The sequence below is a fragment of the Barbus barbus genome (genome assembly GCF_936440315.1).
Source record: "Barbus barbus genome assembly, chromosome: 22".
NCBI classification, from domain to species: Eukaryota; Metazoa; Chordata; class Actinopteri; order Cypriniformes; family Cyprinidae; genus Barbus; species Barbus barbus.
Window position 1 is genome coordinate 16,216,240 of NC_136750.1, and position 12,215 is coordinate 16,228,454.

The 12,215-nt window shown below is 37.1% G+C and overlaps 1 protein-coding gene across 1 annotated transcript in view; it reads right to left on the reverse strand.

Moving 5' to 3' along the window:
• The window catches only part of LOC306888581 (phosphatidylinositol 4-phosphate 3-kinase C2 domain-containing subunit alpha-like), a gene marked incomplete at its 3' end in the record, with an annotated part of 37,549 nt that overhangs the window by 4,798 nt on the left and 20,536 nt on the right, over window positions 1-12,215 (reverse strand). The window contains exons 12-24 of the mRNA XM_079447002.1: window positions 11,271-11,393; window positions 10,980-11,147; window positions 10,380-10,488; window positions 9,499-9,641; window positions 6,736-6,924; window positions 6,405-6,498; window positions 5,939-6,033; window positions 4,573-4,753; window positions 2,177-2,281; window positions 1,690-1,782; window positions 1,176-1,305; window positions 282-418; window positions 19-188 (exon numbers count right to left, since the gene is read on the reverse strand). Coding sequence (XP_079303128.1) covers window positions 19-188; window positions 282-418; window positions 1,176-1,305; window positions 1,690-1,782; window positions 2,177-2,281; window positions 4,573-4,753; window positions 5,939-6,033; window positions 6,405-6,498; window positions 6,736-6,924; window positions 9,499-9,641; window positions 10,380-10,488; window positions 10,980-11,147; window positions 11,271-11,393 — 1,737 coding nt within the window. The remainder of the gene's footprint in view (window positions 1-18; window positions 189-281; window positions 419-1,175; window positions 1,306-1,689; window positions 1,783-2,176; window positions 2,282-4,572; window positions 4,754-5,938; window positions 6,034-6,404; window positions 6,499-6,735; window positions 6,925-9,498; window positions 9,642-10,379; window positions 10,489-10,979; window positions 11,148-11,270; window positions 11,394-12,215) is intronic.

Genomic DNA, 12,215 nt, shown 5'->3' on the forward strand with positions numbered 1-12,215 from the left:
GTGTCACTCATCATTCACCTTTTAAAACTCCCAATCATTTGTGCGTGACCCAGGAACTTCCCAAAGTCTATGTGGAACATGTGGCCGGTGGAGCGCAACATGATGTTATCGTTGTGACGGTCACAAATGCCTAGGATGTAAGTGGCCACACAGCATCCTGCGCAGGTGTAGATGAAATTCTCGGAGGCCTGACAAGAGACAGTTTTGATTAAGTTCAACAACCCAATGAACCACATGAACTTGGTCTTGACTAAAGCTGCTATTTCTAATCATCCAGATACCTTCTCATATTCATCCTCAGCAGGGTTATACTTGCGGAGCCACTCTGCGAGAGGTTTGTCCTTGAAGGAGCCCGTCACTCCGTACTCCACTTGAATCTTCCTCAGAGTTTCAGAAGACGGAACCAACTCTACCATGCCTGTGAAACCAAACACAAATCTTATAATAGACGCAGACGCTACTGTACATTCACAGTGTCAAAAGTCATTTTTAATAAAGTTATATCAAGTTTTTACTGCACAAAAAAAGTCAGAATTTAGTTTGTCAATTCAACATTCTCTCTTATCCGTAGAATTAAATAGGCCATTTTTGTTGTACCTACAACGAATAGGCTATTCATTCACTACTGTTCAAAAGTTTGGGGTCAGTAGGTTTTATCATTATTACTATTATAAAACAACAAGGATGCATCTAAAGTGACAGTTAAAATATTTATAAGGTTACAAAAGATTTCAAACTAATGCTGCTCCTTTGAACTTATCAAAGAATCCACAAAAAATATTAAGCAATACAACTGTTTCAACATTGATAATAAGAAATAATAAGAAATGTTTCTTGAGCAACAAATCAGCATATTAGAATGATTTCTGAAGGATCATGTGACATTTAAGACTGGACTAAAGATGCTGAAAATTCAGCTTTTCTATCACAGGAATAAATTACATTGTAAAATATATAAAAATTTGCCACAACATTCCTGTTTTACTGTATTTCTTATCAAATAAATGCTACTCTGGTGAACATAAAAGAACACTATCAAAAAAATGTAATATCTTACAGACCCCAAACTTTTGACCGGTAATGTAAAGTATTTTTTTTTTTTAAATGTACATATTTAACTACTTTACTCTAGTTGGAAATCATTAAATAGGTTTTAAATGTAGGGCCGAATGTACCTTTATCTTTTCCAGTAGAGATGCATTTGAAGTTGACAATGCGCAGGTCCAGTCCCTCCTGCAGCCAGATCCGATCCATAATTCGAATCATCTGCAACGCCAACATGTCCTGCCTCAGATCCTCTCCGACCTGAATTACAGTTAAGACAGATAAGCTATTCAGAAATACCTCATAAGCAAGAGTATCTAGAACTCTGTGCTTAAATATGTAGGTACAAGATTTTTGTTCTACTACCGATTCTACCACTAGAGGGCATGTTCATGACTGAAATGAGACTTTAAAATTTGGTTGTTTGTCTGTGGCACATTTTTTAAGTGATGTCTAGTTTCCATCAATCATACATGTTTATAGTTTGAATTCAATGGAAGATCCCACTATTGCATTTGCAATTAATATAAAAAGAAACCGACTGCTCTGTCTCTACTGTCAAACTAAGGTAATGTAAAACAATAACAAACCTCAGCAGGAATACGTTCTAACTATGGAGGCCCCTTCACTATACTGTACACACACCTTAAACATGACGTTAATCTCGTCTCCCAGCGGGTCTGCGTTAACCAGTGCAATCTTCAGAGGTACAGCGTTGGAATTGAAGAAAGAGCAGGCCTAGTTTCAACAAAAGCAGCACCATGTTACAAAAGCAGCCTTAGGGTTTTAGTTAGATTCTCTTCTTTAACATGGCAACAAAGAGGGCCTTTGAAATTGTTTCAAATCTGACTAGAGAAGAAGAGATGGAGTTCAGTGACAACTTTGTTGAGCGTGCAAAACTCTACATCTGAAACAGGAAGAGGGGGGAGTGAGCAAGGATGATAAGGAAGTGAATCACATGTGAACGCTTCCCAGCAAAACGGAACAAAACCTGGCATGACATGAGAACTGAAGAGATCCGTTCCTTGTCAATGTGGTTTTTGAAGCCTGTACAGAATTGCTGATAAAATGAATTAATCAAATTGAGAATGTAGGTTCAACAGGGTCAATTTTGTTGACTTTAAGCACTCACCTTGATATTGAGTTCTTTTGCCACCAGACTGGGAGTAATAGGGAGTCGACAGCTGTTCTTCTGGAAGAAAGACTGTACCCTCTCTAGACCCTCCAGCAGCACCATCTACAAAGAACAAACATTCAACAGAATTTGACTGATACCAACTACAACCAGTCTCATGACTTCAACCCAAAACTCCTGGTAATACTTTAATATAGGGACCAATTGTCACTATTAACTAGCTGCTTATTAGCATGCCTATTATGAACATATTGGCTGTTTATTAGTACTTAAAAAGCACATATTCTGCACGACCATATTCTACATCCCTAATCCTACCCAATACCTAAACTTAATAACTACCTTACCAATTATTAATAAGCAGCAAATTAGGAGTTTACTGAGACAAAAGTCATAATTAATGGTTTGCTAATAGTGAGAATTGAACCTTAAAATAAAGTGTAACCAAACTCCTGAGCTTCCAAAAACTATTTCAATGTTTATTTAAAATCTACAAGTTGGGAAGTTTGAGTTAGAATAGTGTGCAGGATCGTTAGTATAAACAATGTTTTAAATGGTGTCGGTGTTATTATTGTTAACTAAAACTAAACCATAAAAACTTTCATTATTGGAAATAAAATAATATATTTTTAAAAATTATTTTATTTCAGTTAGCTGCATAGACAACGTTTTCATAAACAAGAGGAAAAAAAATACAACAAAATTACGGAAACTAAATTGAAAACAAAATAAAAATAAAATAGATTTCAAAATATTAACAAAAACTAAAACCGATAATAAAATAATTGACCCGTTCAATGTCCCTGACAACCTCTGTAGTCCCATTTAGCAACAGCCTTTTTCAAGACACATAAAAGCCTGAAGTAAATCATGATGGGTGAATTACTCATGTATTTTATGTCATAGAGTAGAATTACTTGTGTTAACCACAGACCTTATTTCAGATCTTTAAACAATGACCCATTCACAAAACCTAATGACTTCAGAACGATGGAATTGGAAGTACAAAACTATTATAGGTTTCTGGGTTTTAGGACTCCTGCAGCACTCTTTTTAGCCCAGACAGACAAAGCCATAACACGATAAAATGTGTTTACAAGTAATAAAGAGCATTACGAAGAGGTTTCCATTTGTATGTAAACCATTTGTTCACATGGGAGATAAAAGATGAGGCACTATATGACCAAAAGTATGTGGACACCCCTTTCTGACAGCATGTTTGGCTAGGCCCTTTAATTCCAGTGAAGACAGATCTTAATGCTACAGAATACAATGACACTCTTGAGAACTGAGCGTATCCCACTTTGTGGCAACGCTTTGGGGAGGACCCTTTTCTATTCCAGTATGGCAATACCCTTGAGCAAAGACGGATCCATAAAAACAATGATTTAGCCATTGATTAGCCCTTGACTGGCCTGCACAAAACCCAAATCTGACCCCACTGAACACATTTGGAATGAATTTGAACACCGAATGTGAGCCAGACATAACAATATCTGACCTCACCGATGCTCTTGTGCCTAATGGAAGTGCCAATTTTTTTTTAGAAATCCTCAACAGGCACTTATGGTTGTGGTGTTTGGTTTTCCATATATTTTTGTCATATTGTGTATCACCACAAGGTAATATATCAGTATTGATTGGATGAGCTGGAGGGATCAAGGGTTCATCCAAATACAATCATCCATTGATCAAATAATCTGTCACAGGTCACTGTACTTATGAGAAAAATACTTAAGTGTTTTGCTAGGATTGAAAGTCAAACAGGCCTTTGTTCAAACCCAAAAGAAAACTGAAAAAAACAATAGATTCCTGTTATACTTATGTAGCCCTTCCTTTATTTGATGTTTATTCAGATCATGTTTTGAATACTATTATTAAATTAGATTTTTGAACTAACTGGTGAACAATTTAGAAATCTTGCAGTTGTTTCCCAGAAGCCTTTGGTTTGAACTCATAGATCCTTACTGGATATAAGAAAATAAGCCTACAACTAAAAAAAGGAGCACAAGATTCTGCTGCTGGCATAGATGTATGCTATTCCTTACAAAAGTTTTAAAGAAATTAATACTTTTATTCAGCAAGTATGCATTAAGTTGATCAAAAGTGACAAAACTTTTAAATTCTCAAAAAAAGGGAAAAAAAGAAACCTTTTGATCATATAAATACCTTAGTGAGCATAAGACACTTCTTTCAATAATTAAATAAATAATCAAATATCTTTCCAATCCCAAAATTTTGAACAGTGGTGTAGCCACATCTATGAACAATGCATGTGTAAAACTTCTAAATGAAATTATTTAAATATAAAGGAATGCTATGCAACTTTTGAGATGCACTTTACACAGGTTAAACATCATAAAACATAACCTTTAATGCCAGCCATGGCTTACCTGTCGGGTGGAGCTGCTTGCCTGCCGCACTTTTTCGGCCAGAGCACCCAGCAGCTGCACAAGCCTGGTCTGCTTCTCAAGCTCAGCCCTCAATCCAGTCCCACACAGACACAGCAGAGCACCAAGGATGCGGTCATAACGCTGACCAAACGTTGGGTCCTGCACGGCATCCCTCAGCAGCCTACATTCAAACCCAGCAGACTGTATCTAAATCTTAAAGTCACTTATGTATTCTACCATATTCTTAAACACATAAAGAAATAATGCCACAAATTAAATTTGGGGGTGAATTATTCCTTTTCGGACCTTTCTCCACCAAAATAACACTGATAGATTGTATTTCCTTTAAAGGTGTCATAGAATGCATTGATACAATATTTTAAATTGTTCTTTGTGGCTTAGGTAAGGGCAAACATTCTCCAGAAACAGTTTTACATGTCCATTTACAACCCTAGGATTTGTCCCTAGAATGAAATGGTCTGTTATTACCTTATTTGGAAGGGTCATCATGAATAATATTGAGCTCTGCTCTGATTGGCTGTTTCACAGTGAGGCTCATTTCATTAGCTCACGCAGAAAACAGATCTCTACTGTCTGTGAACGATGGAGAGATTAGGAATCCAACCTTATATGTCTGAGCCTGTATCAGACGAAGATACAGATTTTGCAAGAATGTTTAGTGTCCATGATATGAACATGATCACTGCGAGGAGCTGGTGGAGTGAACGAGAGGGAGAGGGAGTTGTGAGTGAGGGTGTGGTCGCGGACGCAGCCTCTGTGTTGCCAGATCCAGCTCCGTTTTTGGACTTGCCTTTTCACTCTTTTTGACACTTTAGAAAGTTAATAAAGTAGGACATTGCAGTTTATGGTCAGCGATATCTTTATCTTATCTTAATTTCAAAAGATTTTAAATAATTTTGGTTTATTTTTATTTATTTATTTATCGGTTTTTGTTTGTTTTAATAGCAATATCTGGCAAAACTGCATCGATGATTCGGCTGTGCAAGTCCGGGCTGGGTTAGTATACGTTATGCAAATGTTGGGGGAATAAACATTAATGATCCCGATTGGAACGTCACAGTCGGTGTTGTGTTGGGATTCGCCTCTTTTTCAGTGGTCTTTTTCACGCACGAGATTTACACAAAGAGGAGGAAACAATGGTATTTGAGGATTCACGGTATGTCATTTCCTTGTACAGAACTCTTATTATTCAACTATGCCAAGGTAAATACAGTTTTCCATTCTATGGCACCTTTAAAACGAATTATTACTTATTTGCAAAAATTGAGATTAATAGTGATTAAATATTTAATGAACTGACCGCCCTTAAAATTTATGATAGGATCCTTTTAATAAACAACTTTACCAGTAAAGATAATGCGCAATGTTGACATTTCCCAAAGCTCGAGACAGAAGAAATATCACCAAGGCATTGCTGAGGTGACACTCGAACTTCACTGCCTGCAATTTACCACACATGCTTGTCAGTACATCAGAGAGTACACTTGAAGCATATTTAAAGGCAACAGTTATGTAAAATACATATAAAGATGTACTTAAGTGGATCAGAAAAATTATTAAAAAATAAATGCATTTAATATAAATTTAAACTATAATACATTTTAATTTAATTGTAAATTACGTGCAATCAAGCATCCAAAAAAATTATTTAAAAGTATGTAAAAAGTGTACTACTTTTTCCAAGTGCATAACCAAGAAAAAAGCAACAGAAAGCACTATGACAAGCTGTTTATAGAGGAAAAGATGCATGCATAAATGTGTGTGTGTGTGTGTGTGTGTGTGTGTGTGTGTGTGTGTGTGTGCGCACACACCTGCACCAGCTGAGGGAGATAATCAGCCAGCTCATCATCGCTGCTGCTCTCAATCCAGCTCACGGCCACTTTCCTCACCTCTGTGTCAGCGAACCTGAATATAGCACACACACAACATTAATCACATGCTCAGCTCCTTCTCCATAACAGGACAGTAATAAAGCCAGTCATGAGACCAATAAAGTGGTCAAAAAAGATCTAAAGTTTGAAAGCAAGACATAAAGAAAAATCATACGACCGAAGTGACATTAAAAAGGTCATATGGTAAAACTGTGAGAAGGAAAGGAGACAGTGGGCCATAAAACAGAGAGGGAGCGGAACAGATACATACTTTGAATCAAGGAGCTCCAGGGCTGAAACGGGTAACAGAGGGGGCCAGTGGTGCAGAAGTGAGTGGATCTCACCAATACTGCCCCAGTCCCAGCTAGGTGCACTGGCCAAGATTTTGGGCAGACTGTACTGATAGTCCCGACAATAGTAGCGCTGGTCCCAGAGCAGCTGCTTGTCTGCTCGTGACAGTCTGGTGGAAAAGAATGCTGGGTAATGACAAAGTATAATATTTTCCTGTACCCAACTATAAGTCTGACTGGGCCAAATTGCATTGTTGAGAAAAAAAAAGCAAAACACAGATAAGTCCCTTCGGTGTACAAGTCAGAAATAATGTAAAGTACAAGTCAATAAAACAAAACGTTGTAAAAAAAAAATCTACATTTTACTCCCCTCATTCACAAAAAAATTCTTCGAATTTAACAGCATTCAGAACAGAACAGGAAAAGAGTACAGAAAAATCTAAGTATAAAGCAAATTATAGTGCCATTCATTCTAGACATTATAAACGCAAAGCCTAAACTAATTTGTTTAAATGAAAGACGGCATGTGGGAAATGCGCTGCACAAATAAACTTGGACTCGAGTAATTCTCTCAATGGACACGATTCCAAATGTGTCTGCTTTGTGCAAGTTTTGCATGCTCAACATACAAGTTGCTTTGGAATGAAAGTTCCAGAATGTTTCAGATGACAAAAAAATGCAACTTGGCTTCAAACTAACCCAAGAAGCAGACACTCTAACCCGTTAATCCATGAACCATAAAGTAAGATTAAGTTCCGTTCCAGAGATATGAGGCACAGGAAACAAGTCACACCTCTTAAATGGGTCTGCGAATGGGCAGTCAAGCTGGGAGCCCGGCAGCTGTTGGCACTTGGTGGGCATTCAGATAGACATGCTCACAAAATGAGCATGGAAAGTTGCAAGTGTGTTGTGTGGCTGTTTTAAAGTTGACTGAGCTTTCTGTTTCACATCTGAGAGATGCATTTTCAGCAGAGCATACTAAACAAGGCCTGACAACTGTCCGCTTTTCAGTTGCAATGCCTCCTTACCAATAGAGATTTATTCTGAAGTCACAGACAGTTCAAATCTGCTTTTATTGCAGAGAATCGCTTTTGCCATCTTTACAAGAAAACCTCTAAAAAGTAATTCATATGAAAAACTAAATGGTTCTCTTAAACAGCATGACTCACAAACTGTCCTGTACATACAGAAGACGACAGAAGTGAATCAAATAATGTCTGTTTGGAGAAATAGAAGTTAATCCCCTTCTCTAGGCTCAGACTTTAAACACATTGTTTAAGAACTTTCTATTTGAAATGAATTATGCTCTTTTGAACTTGCATTGAAAGTGCATCATCAGTGTTTTCTACTTGAGCACCAGATTGGCATATCAGAATGATTCCTGGAAGACCACGTGACACTAAGGACTGGTTTTACTGTATCAAATAAACGCACACTTGGTGAGCATAAGAGACTCATTTATAAAAAAAAACATAAAAAAACAAACCGACTACAAACTTTTGAATAGGACTGACTACTGTATTCTGCTGCTGTGTGAACATAATCTTAGTATTCAGAAATAGAAGTTTTTAAACTCCGAGAAGCTCAAAATCACTTTATTCTCAATTCAATTAAAACCCTTAATTAAGATAAGCAAGCTGAAGGGATCCATATAATTGGAGTAACTAGGCAGAACTGATTCAATTACATAATGCTCTCAAAGGCTCTTTTATCCTCCATATCTGAAATCATGTTCAGTTCATATGCTACTCAGGCTTATTATGAAGCGTCTGATGCTCAAACAAGACAGAAAGCATGTGGCACTGTAAGTGTATCAAACATTCTGAATAGGGATTTAACAAAAGCCAGAATCAAAGCCTAAAAAGTAATCCCACCTACAGTGCCGTGAAAAGGTTTTTGCCCCCTTCCTGTTTTTTTTTTGCATATTTGTCACATTTAATAAAAGATTCAGATCAAACAAATTTTAATATTACACAAAGATAACCCGAGTAAAAACAAAATGTCCAAACCCGCCTGGCACTACATGAAAAAGTAATTGCCCCCTAAATCTAATAACTGGTTGTGCCACCGTTTGCAGCAACAACTGCAATCAAGCGTTTGCAATAACTGGCTTTGAGTCTTTCACATCGCTGTGGATGAATTTTGGCCCACTCTTCTTTGCAGAATTGTTTTAATTCAGCCACATTGGGGGGTTTGTGCATGAATGGACTGTTTAAAGTCACGCCACAGCATCTCAATCGGATTTATGTCTGGACTTTGATTTGGCCACTTAAAAAACCTTAATTTTGTTTTTCTATAGGCATTCAGAGGTGGACTTGCTGGTGTGTTTGGGATCATTGTCCTGCTGCAAAACCCAAGTGCGCTTGAGCTTGAGGTCACAAACTGACATTCTCCTTCAGGATTTTCTGATAGAGTGCAGAATTCATGGTTCCATCAATTATGGCAAGTCCTCCTAAAGCTGCAAAGCAGCCTCAGAACATCACACTACCACCAACATATTTGACTGTTGGTATGATGTTCTTTTATGAAATGCTGTGTTGGTTTTACACCAGAATGTATGTAACGGGACACACACCTTCCAAAAAGTTCAACTTTTGTCGCATCAGTCCACAGAATATTTACCCAAAAGTCGTGGGGATAATCAATATAAAAAAACCTTACCACTACTCTTTAGCAAGCACTGGTGTTTCCATCATGAAATGCAAATCTACATTATCCCATGAGGTCTTGTGATGCAAACTTACCCAAAAGTAGATGCTTGTCCACACAGCTTTTCTATATCACTTCGATCTCCTGGATCAAGTGGATCTAGAGATTGAGGGTCTGGGCAGCCATTCTCCTGAGGATCAACATAGAGTACATCCACCGCTGGACTGGGGAAGTCAACCTATTCATGGTCAGACAATGATATTTAAAGGGGTCATGAACTGAGAAATCAAAATTCCCTTGATCTTTTGACATACAAGAGGTCATTTTGCTATAAAAACATCCTGTAAGTTTCAGAACTCAAAGATTTCTCATTAGTATAAAAACAGCTAATATTGAAGACAATCTGACAAAATGACAGCGTGTGGAATGTGCCATTTTATGAAGTAATAGTGTGGATAAGCACTGCCTCTGCAGAAGATCAACGCCTGCTTCTACATCACTGCCTGTTTAGCCCCACCATCCGATTTGTGCACATAGTAGGTAAATGACAAGATCAGCAAACGCAGGTCTACGCAGAAACCAACCGATAAACTTTATTTGATTAACTTTATTTTTAATGAAGTGATCACTATTGCTTTGTCTGTTATTACAGATCGTTTGATATGTACTGAGTATTTATACGTTTTTAACCTAACACACAGCAGTGTCCATCTTGTGAAGGATGTAGGCTGTCAAACAGAAACAACTGGTAGTCAATCATAGCAGGGGGCTACGATAAAAACAGGACAGAAAATAGCCTATTGATTACTACATTATGATGTTTTTTGATGTAAAAATCTTGATAACATTATAAGTGGACCTCAGAGAACAGTAACAAAATAAAAAACCAAGGTGATTCATGACCCCTTTAGGTGTCAATCAATGTGAGTGAAGAGCAACTGACTCTAAATGGGAAAAAAAGCACAAACAAAAGAACCTGCAGTATGATCCGTTCTGAAGGATTCTTCCCCTTGCTTGCAGCTCCAGGCTGAAGGACTTGAGGATATGTCCACAAACTTAGCAGCTTGCTACCTCTTGACAGCACCCTGAAACAAAAAAATTAAAAAGTAATATATTATGTATATTGATCATTAACTGCAGTCTCAAATTTATTAACTTTGTACAGGCATCCCAATATACAGTGGTGATGTTGTGCTGTCATATAGCAATTGCTACAATTACAAGATTCTGACAGTTACATTTTTTTGTCAAACTTGTATTTTTGTCAAAATATAATTTTATTATAACCAGTGTTACCTAATGTGTTTTCTTTGTTCTTCAAGATTTTACATAAAGACATAATGAAGTGACTACATACTTTTCAGTCATCAACAATGAAGCTGTTTATGATCTATTTTGGCATTTGAGCACTGAATAACTGATTTATTACCTAATTATAACTTTTTGGGAAAAAAAAATACAAAGAAAAATTGCATACAAACCAAAACAAATATGAGGCAGTCCTGAAACTTCTACAACTTACAACATACTCTCCAAGGTAAATCTATTTTATTTGAGGTATTATTTTATAACTTGCCTTCTGAAATCAAACAGAGGCATGGACACTTTTCCCAAAAGCTCTGGACCCTTCCGTTGCTTGTTGGAATCTGGCGAGTTGTTCGCATTCTGGTTAAGAACCCCGTAGAGAGAAAGACTCAGCATGGCCTCCAGTGGTAACTGCGCCACTGAAATGGGGAAATTTATCCTAAAGAAACAGAGGCAGTCGTCACCAAAAGCAGAAACAGGCAGCAATCCCGTTGATTTCCCTCTAATTCCTGAAATGACAGGAAATAGCGTGCCAGTGTGTTTAAGGGGCATTAACACTTACAATTCGTCCCATTTGATGTGGTAGAAAAAACTCTTGTATGTTCCCACTTTTTTGGACTGGACAGGCTTGAAGAGATTCCTGTTGTTGTGGGTCAGGGCACACATCAGGTAGCATTTTTCAAAACTGAAAAACAGGAAGGACAAATTATTCTATGGCACGGAAAGGGAAGAAAACATTGGCCTGTACTTATCTATTGCCAAAAGCATAATTTGACTGAATATGATACAAATTAAACGACACTACCATACTGTTTGAAAACTCATTTAAAACATTTTTTCCATTTAGTTTTATGCACAATTTACACAAAAAAAATGTTTGTATATATTAATTCAAATATTTGTTTGAAATATGCTTCAAATGATGGCAAAGTATGTGCTTTCGTTTTTTCAACACAGCCAATCAAAGTTCAAATATTTTTAGGATTATAGATGGCACAAGGATACATATTTCGAATCTCTTTTGGTGTGGTCTATGGAAATTTTTCATACTGCTATAAAATAGGCTCAATGATGAGCACTCTGGTAAAAAGTATCCTCAATGGAAAATTTTTAACAAATAAAATCTTCTCCCTCTTGAGAACTGGATCAAAATACAGAACCAAGTGGTGCGGAACTTTGACCCTCTTTTGCCTCCAAACACACACCACACCCCTCTCTCTCTGTCCAGCTCTGCCTGCTCTCACTGTTCTTTATGGAAATCACTAGTCAAGTCTATTTTGGCCACAGCAGATAAGTGCTTCTGCTGAGGCTAGATAAATAAGAGAACTAGAGATAAAACAAGCTACGCAGTAAGGCTTAAAACCTCCACTGACTTTAACAAACTAGTATTCAACAGAATTCCATCAGAGTAAGAGAATGCATTTATGATATAAAGTATCTACTATTTTAATATACATATATACACATTCACACACTGCTATTCAAAAGTTTGGCTTTGGTAAGATTT